At 37.0% G+C, this 20,021-nt stretch overlaps 1 protein-coding gene across 1 annotated transcript in view; it reads right to left on the minus strand.

Annotated features, from left to right (window-relative positions):
- Positions 1–20,021, minus strand: part of sdk2b (sidekick cell adhesion molecule 2b) — a 314,896-nt gene that overhangs the window by 21,145 nt on the left and 273,730 nt on the right. The window contains 4 exon segments of the mRNA XM_043254231.1: positions 725–911; positions 1,520–1,635; positions 1,728–1,829; positions 2,215–2,271. Of these exon segments, the coding sequence (XP_043110166.1) occupies positions 725–911; positions 1,520–1,635; positions 1,728–1,829; positions 2,215–2,271 (462 nt within the window).

A 20,021-nucleotide genomic window follows, 5' to 3' on the forward strand; every position in this document is an offset into this window, starting at 1 on the left:
AAATAAAAAGTAAACCTAGTGTATATTCTGTCCTATCATTCCTCGTCTTTCTCTTTCTTGAATGTAGCAAAGAGAGTGAAAACAATAAGCCCACGCATGAAAAAGTTATTTTATCCATCAACTAATTTTGACTAATATCAGATGACAAAAACGGTCACTTCTGTGGCAGTCGAATGAAAAGCATATTTCTCTCAAGACTCCAGGGAAACGTCTCCTCCAGAACGAGAGAACAATCTAGAGACTGTGTCTCACAGACGCTCTGAGACGCGAGCCAACTCAGGCACGCCGAATGAAAACCACAAGGCTGAATAAGGCAGAAATGAGTTCGCTTCGTCAGAGCGAACTCCATACACACAAACACACGCAGATAGCAGATTGGCTGATTAGAAGCAACGAATAACTTTGTTGATATTTTTTGGCCAGTTTTCAGAAGCGCTTCACGTTCCACAAGGTCTTGGACAAATAATGAAATCGTTTGAACTAAATTCCATCGTTACAAACTTCTGACTGACTGCCCGTAAGTTGCAGTTTTACGCCTGTGTTAGTTTAGATTCAGTTATTACATGTGAAAGCACTTCATTCAGCAAGTCTAACTAGTATATGTCTAACTGTACATCATACAATTAGCAAATGACCCAGAACAAGTGTTTTTGTTAATTACTGTGATATGCACGAAAGTCCAGGACAAGACAGGTAAGGACAGAACTGTCGAAAGCTTCCTCACCAGCTTGCTGGGTTCTTCCTCTGGTCGGTGGGCTGCGTGGCCCGTCGCCGGCTGCGTTGAAAGCAGCAACACTGATCATGTAGGTGGTGTACCCCGTTAGATTCTTCAGCTTCACCCCTCCCTCCGGCAGGAAGAGAGTCCGCAGTTTCTCCGTCTCGTTTTTCCTCTGATATTCCCAAAAGAAAATCTGCAAGTAGAAAACAATAGGTCACACTGATATTATTGTATGCATTTGTGTTAAAGGCATTATTTTATTTAGCTTCTAGCACATTCGGTTATATAAAGGTTATAGTAGACTTTTTAAACCGACCTTTATTAGAATTAGTCAGTTCTGCACACACATTTAATGCTGTCAAACAATTAATTGTTTAAAAAAAAGTTCTATAAATAAGTGTGTATAGTGAATATTATATATATATATATATATATATATATATATATATATATATATATATATATATATATATATATATATATATACTGTATGTGTGTGCATTTATATACATGCATTTATATACATAATAAATAATCCCAGTACAAACAATTTTGGATGCCATTACTCATGATTAATCATTTTATACACACACACACACACACACACACACAGTAATAGACACACTGTATATTACTGACATTACTGTATATTAATGTTTTTTTCCACATAATTCCCACAATAATTTAGCTTTTAATGTCAGAAAAACCATTAGTCAGAGAAGGTAAACCAAAACCATCATACAGAAAACATCCACGAAAGTCACACCAAAGGCATTTTCCACATAGTCATCAGAGTCTGACCTTATAACCCTGAATATCTCCATTCTGAGTCTCCAGCGGAGGCGGGTCCCACGTTACATCAAACTGTGTGGCAGTAGCTGATTGGATGACCACGTTCTGAGGCGGGGCAGTGGGAACTGTGAGGGAAAGTCAATGTGAGGTGAAGCTTTGCTCCTTTTTGTTTCTAAGCTAAGAAAAACTTTCTAAAGATGAAAAAGTTTTTTTTTACCTGCTTCACCAACAAAGACTTCCTGTGGTGAGCTAGTGGGTCCCTCACCAACAGCATTATAGACGCTCATCCTGATTTCATAGCGCTTGTGTTTGGTAAGATCTACAGAAATCAGACAAACAATGTGATTCGCTTTCTAGTAACTGTTTAAATTTCTCAACCATCTTTGTTTCATTAAATTGACTCAGACGTTCTCTGAAAACTGTGTCAGCCCCTATCCTGAAAGATAAGTCAGTCTGCTTATCTGAACTCAATTTACACGCTGCTCTTCCAGCAGAGATCAACAGAGGAGAGAAACCAGATCCAGCTCGTAAATTCATTACCACTCTAGACGTGAGGTGAGAACAGGACCGGCTGACGGCAGCCAGCCTAAACATCTAGACTGCATATTCTCAACCCATAAGTAAGACTTGACATGTACTGGATTAGACACAATCATACATCATCTTTATGGACTGGACAAGAGAAAGAACAGGAAGTGACTTACTGTCCAGCTCATACTGAGTGAGGGAGGGGTCGCTGAGGTTCCGTATACTGTATGGAGCTGCAGAAGAGGAAGTGGAGGACGAGGAGAACAAAGATATGATAAAAAAAGATATGATCAGAAAAAATTAGAAGATGAGTCAGAAACTAGCTTAAAAATGTTAAAATAGCTAAAGCTGCATATACAATTATGCTTGGTTTACAAAAATAATACATTTGAACTAACAGGCAATTGATGAAAATATTTAATGTTTGTATAAATATTATATTTTTAACTTTGATTAATATTAATATCGATTAACTGATTAATAAAAAAAAATTACATTTATTTTTGACTAATTGTGATTGTTTGAAAGCACTAGTTAACATAAAAATATTAGAGAGAGATATTAGCCTAAATATAAAAATAATCTTTATATTAAATAGAAAAATTACGTTTAATCTACTAAAATTATACTTTTTCAAGCCATTAATGAATATATTGATACACTTATTAATGATAATATAAATTAACTGATAATTTTTGTTGGAACTTTTCATTTTATATACACACACACACACACACACATATATATATATATATATATATATATATATATATATATATATATATATATATATATATATATATATATATATATATATATATATATATAAATCACAAAAATGTTAGGTACTAAAAACTGATGTGTACTTTATTTTTGAATCTGGTTTATAGGGCACAGCTAGTGATATTTCTTACACGTTAGTTCCGCCCAGCTGGTTGAAGGGCTGCTAATGGCATGAGCGCTGTAACTTCGGAGCCGATCATAAAGCAACTCCCGATATCGGATTCGGAATCCCAGTAGTATCCCATTAATCTTCTCTTCAGCAGGAGGCTAAGGACGACAGGACATGCTGAGCAAATGTCACCACACATAATCAACAGTGTCATTAAAGGTGTAATTGGAATATCTTTGCCACTAGAGTCAGCAAACAGAACCGCTCCTTCTGCTATTGGATAGAAAAAAAGACTTAAAACCCCTTCAAGCTTTTGCCATTTGATTTGTGTCTAGGGTTGAGTCACATTGAGTACATGTAATTACAGGTTGTATAAACATGCACGTTGCTAACAGCCGAAGGAAAGACATCTTTACTCTGGATAAACCAGACTTTTGCTAATTCTAAGATCGAATTTAATAAGCAAATTAGAAAAATCCCCGCAGTAAAGCATGAATGAACTAGTTCTGGGGGAGGAACCGGTTCGCTCACCTTTTTTATCTGAACAAATACAAATGTGAACCAAAGGCCCGTGGCTTTTAAAACCAGCCCTCTTTGAAATTGTAATCCAGGGGTGACTTAGATGATATGTGTTTAAGGCACAAACTATGCCCTCCTGCTCTGTTATTACAAACTGCTGATGGAAAAGAACGGCTGGTGCAGCTGTAAGTGAAAAGTCCCGCCCATTTACCTGCCAGCAAATCAGCACAGAGGTCGTTGTGTGTGGCGTGACGGTCAGGATTGTGGGAGATTCATCTGGAGCTGAAGAGAGAGAGAGAAATGCACTTAAACAGAGAGGGAGAGAAAGATAATTGTGTACCTGGCATCCCCGTGAATGTTTTGCTGCATCAGCTACAATATCTTACGCTACATAAACATGCCAAGCATGTCTCACAGCCTGATTTGTTGTGTTGGGTTTTAAACGGGCATTATGCACGGCCCGTCTCACTTCACTAAAGCTGTTTCACAGCAACCAGAGATACTGTATTACCTCACTTATTCTACTGTCTCCAGTCATGACATCATCGCTGGAACACAATAGCATCACCTGGATTCACAATAAGTGCTTGGCTGCTATCACGACTGTAAAGCCAAGTTCTCGTAATACAGACAGAACAGCATCTATGTGCTGCATAATGGACAATTCATGAGATGCACATCGCACACAGAATGCCTCGGTTTTATATATTCACAGAAAAATAGAAGACGGGTTTAGTAAAACTGGCCCATAAGACGCTGACTTCAATGTTGGTCATAACAACTCTGCTGAAAAAGGCAGTTTTAAGCAGCCTGCTGCAAGCTGGTTCTCCCAACCTTTTAGATGGGTTTGGGTCACTTGTCGGTTGGTTAGGCTGAAATACCAGCTGTCTGACCAACTAAAGACTAACATTTGAATTGCTTATGAAGCCTTACAGGGTTTTGAAACAAAGTGTGCAAATTTGTGGCAATGGGCAAGAGATATCGGCTTAATACAACTTTGATAAAGAGTACAAAAGAAGCAGAATGAAGAGGAAAGGATTAAATGTTCTAACCATCCTGTAGTGTTGTAATGGCTTCACTCTCTTCACTATAGTCACTGTCTCCGATATCATTAGTGGCCTTCACTCTGAACTGATAGGAGGTGAAAGGCTTCAGTCTGAAATAAAAATCACACACACAAGTCAAAACACAGGCCGCTGCTCAGAATATGCATTGCGTAAAGCCAGTATAAAGTTACACTGACTAACAAAGTAACGTCACTTGTTGATGGAAAATCTAGTACTGTGACTTTATGCATGAAGGACTTTTGAATCAGATCGCGCAGAGCCTCCCAGCAGGTGTCTTTTGTACCTGTCAACAATGTAGGAGCTGGACTCGTGGCTAACGGACGCAGAATGAACCGTCCAGTTCTTCTCAGGCAGCTCTCTGACCTGAACCGTGTAGTACCGGACCGGAGATAAACCGTCGCTGCCGGGTTCCCACGACAGCAGCACACTGCGTGCCTGGACGTTTTCCTGAGGGACTGTGGGGCGGCTGGTGGGTTGAGGCCGAGCTGGGGGTCAAAGGTCAAGCATAAGCACACTTCAAAACTTAAAGCCAATAATCAAACACATTCCTATCATTCCGCTTGTTTAACGTCAATCCTGAACAGTTTATATAAACAATTCACAGAAGCGAAATATTTAAACTAATGCTGTCAAACAATTAATCGCGATAAAAGTTTTTGTTTGCATAATATATGTGTATATTTATTATGTATATAAAAATGCACACACATGCATGTATATGTTTAAGAAAAATACATTTCTTTCAAATCTTTGTCCATACAATTATTATTAGTACGTGTTTGTCACTTACCTTAATACTAGCAAATTGCAATTGAAATAGCTTCTATTTAGTTTGATATAATGAAACTAATTTAGTAGAACTACTTTTATTCAGCAGTTTTAATGCAGCAGACTACTTCTTCAAATAGAAACTTAATTGTGTAACTACTTTAAATTATGAGCAACTTGTAGCTTGGAAAGCTAGCTTTAAATTATCATCCCAACCCTGGTTTTATGTATGCAGTCATACAATATTATCACTGTTTCACTGTACACTTATAACTCTTCAGAACACGGTTGACATTTAAAAAAAATACATTTGATTACGGAGACTCTCATATTACATTATATACGAACACATTACAATTCAGGATCTCTACGGTGGATCGGTGAACTGCATAAATAATCTGAAGTCTGATTATAATGCTTTGTAAGAAGAATGTGCGTTTGCTTGAGTGGAAGTCAGTGCAGCAAAACTTCTGCCAGGAGTCTCAAACCACACCAAAGCGGGTCTGGTTAAAAGGGATTGATTTGTTTTGGACTTGACCTCAGCAGACCGTAGACATCTCCGTTCAGAGACGTGAACACACAAACATGCACTTTAGATCTGATTACATGAACCCGTGAAAGCATAATCATATGGAAAGGGATGTTTGCCTGTTAATTTGAACTAATTTCTTGCTTAATATCACACACCGCTCAGTTTGAGCTTGTCTTGCTGATGTGTGGCAATAATATGCATTACCTCTCTTTTCTGTGGTGACCACTAAAGCCTCCGCTGCCTCTCCCCATCCTTTGCGTGTCTGTGCTCTGATACGAAACACATACACGGATTCCGGCCTCAGTCCGGTGACGGTATACTGCCGCGCGCTGGAGTTCAAGACGTCAAATGTGGCTGTGTTGCTATTGGTGGAGTTCAGGCGGTATGTGATCTGATAGGCTGGAGAGGGAACCGATGACATCACAGAGATCAGGACAGGATAAACTGTGCATTTCCTTGCATGCAATTGAGGAAATGTAACGCATTTGGCTTTGTTTCTTGATTAGAGGAAACACAAGCTAATGAACAAAAGAAAAACAAATGCGATTTAGTTTACAATGGGGATGCTTTTTTTTTGCTTGGAGTCGGTATGATTGTTTTTAAAGGAAGGAATACTTTTAATCAGAAATTAATTTAAAATATGAATATTTATCTTTAAAATAAATGCTGTTCTTTTGAACTTTCAATTGATCAAATTATTATAAAAACATTTTACAGTTTCCAAAAAAATATTAAGCAGCACATCAGTTTTTCGAAACTGATAATAATGAGAAATCTCTTCATATTAAGATTAATTTCAGAAAAATCACAGACGGGACAGTCAAGACTGGGGTAATGAAAAAGAGAAAATTTTAGCTTTGCTATCACAGTAATCAACAACTTTTTTAGATGTATTTTTAAATGGTTATAATATTTCACAGTTCACTGCTTTAGTGATAAATGCAGCACTAGTAAACATACAGTAACAGAAAATGAAAAATCTGACCAACTTTGAAAAGTAGTGTAAACATGGTTGAAACATAGGATAAACTATTTTAATGTGATACTCTGTGTTAATACATGTTTATGTATATTTGCATACACATGCATGATCCATTAACAGTCACTGTTGAAAGTATTAAGGGATGTTTCATCTCTTGATGGTAAAAAAACAAGCATGCATACAAGCATAAACAAGCAAGCATGCAAGTATAAACACAAGAAGAAAGAAATGCATGCACGCAGAAACAAGCAAACAAACTCTTGTACCCAGTATGATGCCGTTGGGCTGGGAAGGTGGCTGCCAGATGAGTCTGACCGAGGTGGTCCGGACTTCAGGAAAAAGAATGACTACAGGTGGTCCGGGCACTGAAAACAAGAATATTAACTTGTAAACACACATGTGATTAATTAATAAAGCAACTGTTTGTTTGTCATATACGGCAATGCCCACCATCATCAAGGGTTCGCTCCAGGATTGATGGAGTGCTGGGTCGGCCGTCTCCGATGCGGGTGAAAGCGAGCACCTGGATCTCATACAAAACGTACTTTCCCAGTCCGGTCAGCTGAACACTGTGGCTGGCGTTTCCTTCCACCGTCCAGAACTGAAGAGGAGAGTCCGAATCCTTCTCTTTATAAACCACCTGAAAACAAAAAAGAGGTGTATCGACCTTATTTTGCGTCACAGAAATAAGCTATTCTTCTAAATGCGTAAGACATACGCTATTGGCTTATGTGTTTCAAATGTAGTCATTTAATTTGTCATTTTTGTAGCTTAGTTTTAACGGTGCTTTTCACTTAAATAGCGATTCCAGACCTTGTAGCCCAAGATGAGTCCATTCCGGTCGGGTTCGGGAACTTCAAACCAGCGGACCAGAATGCTGCTGGAGGTGGTGGCAAACGCAGAAACATTCGTAGGGCCACAAGAGGGGACTGCATTAAAAAAGAGATGACAGAATTTTAGTTTTTGGGTGAACTATTCCTTTAAAGGGGTTGAAATATGTGCTTCATGTCTATATGTGTGTGCGTGTGTCGGGGGAGGATTAAGTGTGTGCTGATATCCGGACACATATCACAAAAGCAGTGAAGCCTTAAAGACACTAGTTTTGACCATTATTGGGGGAGTAACACAGAGAATCACTCTCCGGCACAAATCCCCGAACACAAAGTGGCATGATTGCGGCAATCTGATTGGCTGAAGAAAAACAGGGGAGACATGTGTACAGCCTCATGTGTTACCAATTTCCTCAACACCTACTTATTAATCCCAAACCCATTTCACCGAATTCTGGTAACCATGGAGAACAAGCTGAGCAGAAGAAGAAAAACAGGTGATCCAGGGGAAGTGTGTTTCCGTCTCTTTTTATGGCATAGATGAAAAGGCTTGCATATATGTGCAGATCTGTGCCCATTTAAGCTTGTTTAAACAGGAAATCCTTTTGCCCACATACTATATATGATGTATGATTTAAGTCATGCATTAAAAGCAACATATATGATCAAAGAAAAGTTTTCCATTCCATATTATAAAATGGACAGTTGCTGAAAAATCAGTTTGAAGCAATAAAATAACAAATACATTATATATATATATATATATATATATATATATATATATATATATATATATATATATATATATATATATATTATATATATTTTAAATAATTATATTTTATGTTATAGTTATTTATATTACTTCAGCTTACACTCGCTACAAATTTTATGTCTAATACTTTAATTACTGAACTCTGTAACTTGTGCAAGTGTTTGCAATGTATTATTTTATTATTTCTTATCTTGATACAAAACATGACTAATTTAAAAAAATGTAATTATTATTTTAATGTCCTTTAATGCAGAAAAGATAGTAAAGAAGTCCTGCTCGTAAATATTACACGTATAAAGGTAAATGTAAAATGTGTAAAATGTAAAATAAATAAATAAATAATAAAATAAATAATAATGAAAATATATATTGGTTTGCCTTACCAGACTCTCTGGTTCTTCCTCGTACAGGTTGACTCCAGGGTCCAGCTCCAATGCCGTTGATGGCCTGAACTCTGACCTCATACTCCGTCCACTCCTCCAGGTCCTCGATGGTGAACTCTCTCTCCAGGCGATCTGCAATGATGTGCAGCAGGGCTTTGGATTGTGCTCCGGTCCTGCTGTACTGCACACGGTAACCCACCGAATCTGGGTTTCCGTTGTACTCCCATTCAGGAAGAGGCTGATCAACAGGTGAAAAAGAGAGAGATTGAGTTTGTGCCACACATTGTACGTGTGTATTGTTTTGAGAGTAGAACATACCACCCATCTGAGCCATAGGCTGGTTTCGCTGGTCGTCCGCAGAGGGTAACATTTGCAGGAGCCATATCAGGAGGAGCCTGCAGGGTCTGGATCTTTCTGGAAGGCTGGCTCGGTGGACTGGTGCCCACTATGTTCACCTGACGATACGGAACCTGAAAATCCCATTAGATGCTTATTATAATGGCATGCTTTACATTAACATCCATCTAAGGTGATCTAATCATAAGCAGCATTATTATTGTTAACTAAAACTGAATTTAAAACTATCACAAATAATGTTCAGTAATAGGAATAAAGATGGTATAAAATATCAAATCTAAAAATAAATTAAAATATTTTTAATAAAATATTCAAAATAAATTTGAATACAATTTACATGTAAAACATTTTAAATAGTTGTTTTTCCCCATCTAATATATTTAATTTTAACATTATTTCAATGAACTGGAATAAATTTTATAATTATTATTATTTTTAAATATTATTCATACAGTTTAATATGAAGCAACTATATATAAAAATCTAGACAGAAATATATAAAATAATAATATAAAAATACAAAATTATCTATAAAATAAAATAAACATTTATTTATTATAAATATTAATAAATACTATAAAAGTACATAATAATATTTTTTTAAAGGGTAAAGCGAGAACAATTACAAAATGTAACAAGTACTCAAATGTGTCTCGTATAACCTCTTATGATTTGATTCCAAGTAGACATGTCAGACAAGAACTAACTCTTCTTTCACATCTTTTGAGGCCTTATTTGATAATATATGCATGTAAATACTAAATAAATGTATGTGTCACCTATAAAGGTGTAGGGGTTGAGGCCGGAGACCTCCAGAGAGCGAGCATCAGGCTCGTTGGCCAGCTGATGGACCATCACCCAGTCCTCATTCTCTCCAATCACACCCACCTGAGAGATATCCAAGCAAAAGAGAGGTTCATTCAAAGATCAGATCAACGATGCTAAAACTTCACCCTCGTGAATAAAGAGTGACTCACCTGGGCCTCCACCTGCCAACGAGAAATCGAGGTCTTGCCATCGTATCCTGGCTTGAACTGCAAGGTTACTGATCGAGGGCCAATGTTCGAGATGGCCAAGTTTGTGGGAGGACCAGGAAGCTCTGAATTGGGAGAGAGAAAAGTGTTTTAATTTACGAAACATTTTTTTTGCTTTATTTAACCCTAAATATAATCAGGCAATAAATCGTGAGTAAAACAGATTGTTACAGGAACCACTGATTAAATTAATTATTTGTGAAATGTTTGGCTGCGTTATGGCTCCCCCTTTTGGTAAAATGAGACTTTGTATACAGAGAATTAATGAATGATCATTCTTACCTGGGAAAGTATCTTATCACTTCAGGAATTAACTTTTTTCTTTCTTTTTTTTTTTTTTTTTAGCAGAGGTGAATGTGGTTGAATGTGGCATCTGCCTATACGTATCTATGGATGTTAGCGTGCAACCATAGCAAGCAGATCTATACTTTAAAGTGCCCCTATTATTATGAAAGGTTGATATTTTGGTTTTGGAAGTCTCAGACAACATGTTGATACGCATGCGAGGTTAAAAATCAAGTTCATTGTCTTTTGATATGCAGTTTTTGTCTCTTATTTGTACAGTGATTTTTCCAAACCCCTCTGGTTATTGATCTATTTCATTTAAAGCAGTGTTTTTCAGCTTTAAGCACCACACAAGCGCCACCTATAGGCAAAGAATAAATTTGCATTGTCATTGAGACCAACACAAAAAGATCAACACTCGACTCTTTCTTTTCAGAGACAATACTTTTATATACAGTGCACTTAAACATTTAAAACTTTGCAGGATGTTTTTATTTACTTTGAAAGTGTTACAGACTGCATTAAAGGTCATTTTCAAAAATCCATAGTAGTGGCACTTTAAAAAACGTTTCAATGTCTGTGTGAGAGGCTGAAATGAACGAGAACTTTGGTATAAATCATTCCACACTTACAGCTGTTACCCAGCTTATTATGAGAAGATGAAATATGCCACCAATAAAACACTGCTGGAATGTCACGAAAGCAGCGGGCTCTGCATAACTTTGGGTAATAATGGTAACATGGTACGACACTATGACCGTTCAGGATTCATACATCTTTAAACGTCTACGTCTACATTTAAACGTGTGAGACTCGTATAAGGTTTGAGTCTGGAAGCCATAGACGGTCTAATGAAGCAATAAAGGAGAAACGATCTCTGTCGTGGGAGTCGTAATCGTGAACTCCTCCTGTCAGTTATTCTGCGGCTCTGGGCTGCATGTGTTGGTGCTGCATAGACGCAATAACGAGGGCTCGGATGTTTAACTTTACAACCCTCTGTAGTGCTTTTAATGGGAGCTCTAAAACCAGTGGTGGTCTAAAGCTGGTTCAGGGGAACTCATGGAAAGAATATGTTGTTTTCTCTTCCCCTAATAGACCTTGTTTAGCCTTTCTGGTCGGATTTTAATGTGCCGTTACTGTTTTGACTGATTTGTGCACGCGTGTGCTTTACCTGGTGGTACTCCTGAAGAGATGGTTGAAGATGACAGCTGACCCTGACCCTTGGAGGTCATTCCAGCCACCTCAATGGTGTAGGTGGTGAGAGCGGTCAGTCCAGTGACTCTGTATTCCAGAGTAACATTAGGCAGGTAGTGTGTAACCCGTGTGTTTGTACGGTTGTACTCCTCCCATGATATACGATACCCTAGGAAACAAATATGAAATATTTTACATTATTAAACTAGATTATAATAGGAATTGTATGAAAGTAAACATAAACTGACAAAATACTGTCTATTAATTTCAAAATTAAACGAACGTTCTAGTCAATGAAGGAGTTAATTTTTTTATATTTTGGAATAATTATTTAGAATGACTAAATAGAATGATATACTGTATATTGCAAAATTTGTATATTAATTTCAGAGAAATAAATTAGGGTGTAATTGAATCACACACACACACATATTAATTTTAAATGTTTCATATTAAATAAAATGTTTTGCAAGCTAAATATTATTTAAGCTAATATTATCCAGATTTAATATTTGCAAGTTAAATATTAAACATTTCATATTATATATAAAATTAAAACATGGTGTTTAAATACTTTAAAAGGTTTTCTAAAAACAAAGGAAAAAAAGTATCGGGTATGAGCATCAATTGCAATTTCTGGAATAGAAATGTTTGTTAATAACTCACCAGTCAGGACACCGTTCTTCTCATTGGGCTCTCTCCAGCTGACTTTGAGAGACGTGTCTAGAATCTCAGTGAAGCTCAGGTGACCCACAGCACCAGGGGCTGAAAATACACGCCAGAGATCAGACTGTTAGACCTTCACAGGTACAGTATTCCTAGAGATATGAGTGTGACTTCAATTAAAACCAGGATCAGAGGTCATCCTGCTTCCACCGGTTCTTGAAATCGAAAGAACATCAAAAAAAAAACATGTAAAGTGTGAATGTGTGTGTGCTGGAACAGGAACTCACTGTCTTCATGAGTGCGCAGACGTCGAGGAGGACTGCGAGGACCGTCTCCTGGTGTGGTGAAGCAGAGCACAGAAGTGAAGTACTCAGAAAACTTCTTCAAGCCGGCGATGTGGCCCACATGAACGCTGTCCTGGAAGTTCGGCCGAACCGTCACTATTGTCATCTCATCTTCCTTTCCTGGCTCCCATGCTAACAGCTAAAAAGAGCAAGAGATGAATAAATCATCCAGTTTATAATACTTATTTACTTGGACTCTTTCTTTCTTTACTTTTTATGTTAATATCATTAATTATTATCTTCTTTCCTCCTTGTTTGAAATATTGTCAATTCCTAATGCTGTATCCATGGAAAAGAGCTTGTTTTTCTTTTTTAAAGCTTTTTTAGGCCATTTTTGATGCATGGGTCACAATATTAAAGTAAAACAATAGTCTGCTTAATATCTTCAAACACTTTATTTTGATGTCTCCACAACATACTACATAGAGACTATCAGAAATTTTGCTAATTAACCCTAAACCCTCAGAGGAGAGTTCTCAAAGTTGAATGTTAGGTTAACATTCAACTTTGAGAGTTAGTAGACACGTAGTTACAAATGAATAAGAATTGTAGTTGACATGCAGCTACAAAGTTACTTATAGTTAGTAGAATGTGTAAAGTGGACTATCAAAATAAAGTCTAAAAAGAAAAAAAACTAATACATAAATAAAAATGAGTATATACATATATAAATCAATCAATAAAGAAAGAAAACAGTCTAAGTATGACATGTTCCATAACCTTGATGCTGACATACATTTTGTAGGCATGCTTGTGCCAATGCTTCATTTGCATAATGGTGTTGAAATAACACTGTCAGAGCGCTAGATTTATTCTAAGTAAATTCTCCACTGAGAATGGCTGAACGGTCACAGATTTCCTCCCTTTTCCCAATACTATTGTGGATTATTTGGCATTTCAAAGTTTATAGACACTTGAAACTCTCCTCTGAGGGCACTAAAGAGGGAATGAGAGTTATAAGATTGTTCTCCAACGAGTCCACGGAGAGAAGAAAAAGACTTCCGACAAATATTCTCTCCAATCCCAGCTGTTGTTGTCTGGGATCGAGCCGAAACCTGGCTAATAAGCAATTAAGACTAATGTGTCCCGCTCACTGTCTCCATTTTGTAATTGTCCTAAACAATTTTTGCCGTGAGACAGTCTGGCTATAAAGTAGCAGAGTGACAAGAGGATCAATTCTGGTTCTCTCAGCAAAACGAAAACAAAGGACTGAGCGCATAAGAGCTAAAAGAGACCTTTGGCTACCCTCATTAAATCTCATCAACAAACTCAAAACCTAAAAATAAGCTGCATTTATTGCATTTTCAGCAGTTCGGGTCTGAGTGCAGATTTATTCTCATTCCTTTAGCGTTTACCTTGTAGCCCTGGTTAATGCCGTTGATGAACTGCGGGTTGGGGCTGTCCAGGTGAAGCGGATTGTGGTGGAGTTGACGGTTCTGCTTTCACATTGCCTGGAGCGATGGTGGGAACTGGTTGACAGGTAAAATGGAAAATGGAAGACAGAGACGAAAACAAATGAGCGTTCTTTTTCTGGTAACACAATTCAGCTGCTATACCCCAGAAAACCGATGGAGAAGATTCATTCTGTCTGACTTCACAAATTATGGATGGCACCCAGCAGCATCTTCATAACTAAGCAGCGTTATATTAAAGGAATAATTACTCAACTACGCCTCATATTGTTCCAAAAACATACATTGTCATATTTCATGGGGATTTGTGAAAGACTTTTACAATGCTCTTTACTCGACATCAGGTCACAGAGACCTCAAACTTTGATTTTCACTAAATAACAATAAAAATGTTGATATTCTACACAAAACAATTTCATAACATTGAATTTAACGCACAGGTTGCAGTACTTTTATGTCCTTTTGAAATCAACATTTCATGGAAAGGACCTAAGAGAAGAGTTTGCAGAAATAATAAATTTGTGGAAAAAATACCTTACCTTATACCTTAAAAAGTAATATAAAAGTTAATAATAAAGTAAAACCAATAATATTGCAAAACTTTATCCCTATTATTTTTATTCCTTTATTTTTATCTCTTATCCCTAGTATTACTTTTATCCATCAATAATAAAGTCAAACAAATAATATTGCAAAACCTTGCATAATTTTAAAATATAGGTCTTGTATTTCAATATATAATAATTTATTTCTGTGAGCCATTTTTTCCAGATTTTTTTTCAGCCATTTTTTTATTTGTAATTTATTAATACGATCTGGTGCTCAAGAAACATTTATTATTATTTTATTATTATTACCAATGTTAATGTTAATCAATCTTTGATTAATATATAAAGTTATTGTATAACTTTGAATTAAGTGCACAAGCTGCATAAAGTACATTTTTGTCCTTTTGAAACTGACATTTCATGGAAGAAGATTAATAGAAGACTGCAGAAATCATTGAAATGCAGAAATTCTATTCTAGAACCTTAACTTTACTGTCATTTCAGTCAGTCAGTCGGCCGCTCTTTTACAATTTTACTCATCCCAAACTTTTGAATGGGATCTAAGCCCTCACCTCCCTGAAGTGTCCACTCTGTGACTTTATGAGAGTAAACACCCAGTCCAGCTCCGTTGTATGCAGCCACCTCAATTTCATAATTAGTCCAGATGATGAGATCCTCCAGCAGCAGGTTGGTGACATCAGGGTTAGAGATATTTTTATACTGGATATCCACAGGCAGACCGGTCAGACGATACCTGAGGTTAGCAGATGGTCATATTGTCACTGTCAATGACAGACGCAGAGATTTTCTGATCTTAACAAACAGAAAGCTTTGACAGGGCAGGGAATTTCTCCAGATAACCTCTTTCTGAAGGGCTCTGATAAGCATCTCTAAAAATACACCTTCTCATTTACTCTTCATAATCAGATCTGTCTGTTTTTATACATCAGTACCATCTGTATGCAACAGAGGGCGACAGAGAACCAGTCTAGAAATATCACAGCCCTCTGTGTGTTTCCCTGAGCTGAGGACCATAAGGGGCGACCAAGGTCGGGAACCATTACTTATATTTGCAATATCAAAAACGGCCTTCAGCTCTCCTCAATGATGAACAGGAAAAATATATAAAAAAGCGAACAAAAGTCCATTTCACTGTCATCACTGACATGCAAGGAAAAAACCTCCAGCGCACAAATTCAGAAGAAACCTTGAAATAATACAGTGCAATCAAATTCACCCCACAAACCAGCTGTGAGGGAAGAGAATCTAGTCCTGCTGGAAACGAGACATATTGGCATGGCCTTGAAAAACATTACAAAAAAGATTAAGAGCGAAACAAGCGTAAGAACAGTTTAAGATACTACAAGACCCCAGACAGGAGTAAACATGTCTCACCGGATGACGTATCCTCTCAGGATGCCATTTTGGTGGCTTTCTGGTGGCGGCTGCCACTGAATCATGATGGACTGGTTGGTGCGGCCGCTGGCAATGACGTTCTGAGGCGGAGCGCTGGGAGGCTCTCTCTGGAAGAGATACCCTGCAGGAAAGAGATAAAACACGAGCAGTCATCAACCAATATGGATTTTTGATGGCCAATGTGGATATATACAACACTATTTTAATTTAGAGCCACGTTCAAACGTTAGGTCAGTAGGAGAGTGAGACGCAACAAAGATACTAAACTCCGGCAACAAATTAAAATTCGAATATGAGATGTGAAAAAACAAACAAACAGAGGATATCACTATAAGAACGAATGCAGCTTATATGTTATACATTACATTTTAATATTAAATAACATCTATTTTTTTCCTCTTTCAGATTAGTTCATTCTGGAACTATCTCAAACACCAAACAATAAAACTGCTGACTAGCCATTGACTCTTACATTTCAGCCAATTTCTCCAATTCATTGTAATGCAAATGGTCCATCTCTGATCTATACTGTCTGAGATGTGATATAGTCATGATATGATCTCTCTCTTTCATATAGACTGGTTTCTCCTGTAAATCCTGAGTTGAGATTATCTCAACCAGAGGAGGTTTGTCTCAAACCTCAGGAGAACTAGAGGGATTTGTGTCCGTTTTGATGGGGGCATTTGCTGAATGTCTAATTTAAGTGTCGAAAAGCTTTCTTTACTTGCCAGGAGCTTTGATTACACTGATTCTTGAAAGATACACTGACATAAACACATCCCAGAAAAATACGGCCATATACACGCAGCGTTCAGACAGATAAATCCTCCTATAGACACTGTTCCGCGGAGAGCGCAGGCAATTTTCACATGCTGTGACAGAGTGCTAGAGTTATCTTTATGGTCACACAGGGCACAGCGCTAACACTCGGCAGGTGAGGCTTCAGGACCCTGCGAGATCTGCTCACGGTCAGTCTCCCTTGCTGAACTGGCCCTTGCCAGCGCTGCGTTGACGGCACACAGAAGCGGAACTGGCAGAGCGCGCCGGGATGAGCCCGTTGACCGTTACAGCAGTTGACTCTGGCTCGATGTTGGCCAACAGGACTGTCTTAAGGAGCATCTGTGTAGAGCAGATAATGAAGAATACATAATCAGCTAGGTGAAGAACTAAACCAACAGGAAAAAGAGGTTTTGCATACGACAATCTTCTTAAGGTCCTATGGAGCCACTGAAGAGGCTTTCAAGTTCTATGTACCAGTACATCAATATGATGATATTAAAAATCACCAATTACTTTTTTAATGTTAGTCTGTTTGCTGAACCCTTTAATAAATAATTATACATAAATAGTAAACAAAATAGCATGGTTGTTGTTATTAGTATTATTATTAATAATAGAAACAAGTTAAGTTTGTTTTAATTTAATGACAATAATTATTATAATTATTATTATAAATACATTTGTATTTCATATTACATTATTATTATTATATTATTATTATTAAGTTAATAATAATAATAATAATAATAATAATAATAAAATAATTATGATACTAATACTAACTACTACTACTACTACTACTACTAATAATAATAATAATTATTATTATTATAATTATTATTATTATAAATATTTTCCATTCATATTACCAACATTCATAATAATAGCAATAAACCTTAGTCATAAACAAATTATTCTATTCATATAATAATAATAATAATAATAATAATAATAATAATAATAAACCCCCTTGTATTATTGTATTATTTTGCTATTGTTGCTGTCATAAATGATTCACTTCGTAAGTAGTATCATAACAACATCATCAACAACAACAACAAAATTAATAATAATGATAATAATAATAATATTCAAAAATAACTGAATCTACTTCATATTATTATGTCTTTCAGAACACCACCACTGAAATTCTCAACAAGGTAACTGCATCAATGTCACACAACCTGCCCAGAGATTAATGGTCCACACATGAGGTCTTTACTCACTGTTTTCAGACACTTCCAGGAATGTGTGGAAGTGATGAGAGGGCTGTTCCCATCAAAAGGTTTGGCCCATGTCAGGTTTATAGCTCTCTTCTCAGTGATGCTTAACACTGCGCTGGGGTTCTCGGGGCAGGAGGCAACTGCCTGTGAGTAATATGTAAAAAGGAAAAATTGTGAGGAGAGTCTTGACTTTTCAGGGATATTTAATGTGCACTTCATAAATCATTATATCTAATGTCTGAATAAAGCTACAAGTACATTAATGGGCTACTAGAACCATCCATGTTAAATACTATAGTTATAGTTGTAAGTTTTAAATAACATTACTGAACTTAATAAGAATCATTGGTAATGTTAATGCAACATATACATTAAGTACAGTATACCACTTTGTCGTTATGCCTTTCTTTATATTAGAAATGAAGAAAAGAAGAAGATTTGGAATGTTAGATAGTGAGAAATGTGCAATTAATGAAGTCTGAATTCCTATAAGATTACTTCATTGATCGATAAGAGATGTGAATATTACACAAAAAAGAAAAAGGTGAATCCAAAATATGTTTGATAGATAAGAAGAGAAACGATTAAGATGGACATAAATAAAAAAATGAGGGCAGACAATATCTGCTGTGCTATTAAATAAAAAAAATGGAGCACTAGACAGAAAAAGAGGCTGAATGAGTGCAGGTGGATAAGCAGAGATATTGAAAAACTGAATGACTCGATATCTGGAGAGCAGTGAGAGACCAAATCAAAAGGAAATGATCAGAGAGGATGAAGGATTTGTGTGGCTAGGGAACAGAAGACAGAGGATGATGGGAGTGCTTTTCATCTCTGACCTCAGCGGCAAGTGCGCACTCGCGAAGAATCATTGCAGCCCACCGATGTCACTCTGCGGGTGTATGTGCGATGTCACCTGGCTGAGGTCTGAGAGATGTGAAGCGTCCGTTGACATCCAGCCGTGATCGAGGTGAGTGACTGAGGGGATGATCACCTGACCCTCCTTCTCCCAAACAAACCTGAATACAAACACAAACTTCAACATCAACTCCATCTTTTATAAAATCATTCCATTCGTTTATTACAGATTACAGATAAGCCATCAAATACAATACACATTCACTTCCTAATGTGACACATTCGAGTCAAACAGAACAATAAGCAGAAAAATTACACAGTGGTACTTGGATTGGATCCATCTGGGCTTGTTTACTCACATTAGATGCAGGTTATAATTTAGGTTACCTCTTTCACTGCTTCAATCCTCTAAGTCAAGGCAGTGTCATTTTTGCTTGAACATATATTTGAAATACATGTAAACAACATATAGAAGACATTTATATAAACTCCTCTAGCAAACCATCTGGCAAAGACTGAACCAGCAAAACACTGCGTGAAATCATAGTAACGATCTAGAATTACTCTGTATTCACCAGAGTTAAGATGGTAGAAACCACACAGAACATTCTAGCATCCATAGCCTGGCAAATGGCCTAACAAGCAAATAAATTAACATCTGTGTAATAACAGCATAGCAGCCACCTGCAATATTCAGCAGACCACTCTAGTAACACTTTAAGCGATTTGACTGATAACACATCCATCTAGTAAAACCCCTGCAGCCTCTGAAAACACTTCCGGTAATTCACCCAATGGGTTTGTAGCATCCACCCCAGAAACATTATAGCCACCTACAAGCAACACCTTAGCATCAACATAACAACCACCAGCAACATTCTATCCTCTGCTGGCAAGAAACACCTAGCAACCACCTGCATAACATTTATAGCATTCACCTAGCAAACAACCTAGCCACCTGATACACTAATGTCCACCTTTGTAACATCATGCAGCATCCAACTAGTAATCGTTCGCACAATCTACCTAGTAACACCATGGCCTGTGACTGTTCTAGGCATCCATCTCAAAAAAATAACTACATTTTGTGGTAAGGATAACATTTGATAGTTTAACTG

This window comes from Puntigrus tetrazona, chromosome 12 (genome assembly GCF_018831695.1).
Source record: "Puntigrus tetrazona isolate hp1 chromosome 12, ASM1883169v1, whole genome shotgun sequence".
NCBI lineage: Eukaryota > Metazoa > Chordata > Actinopteri > Cypriniformes > Cyprinidae > Puntigrus > Puntigrus tetrazona.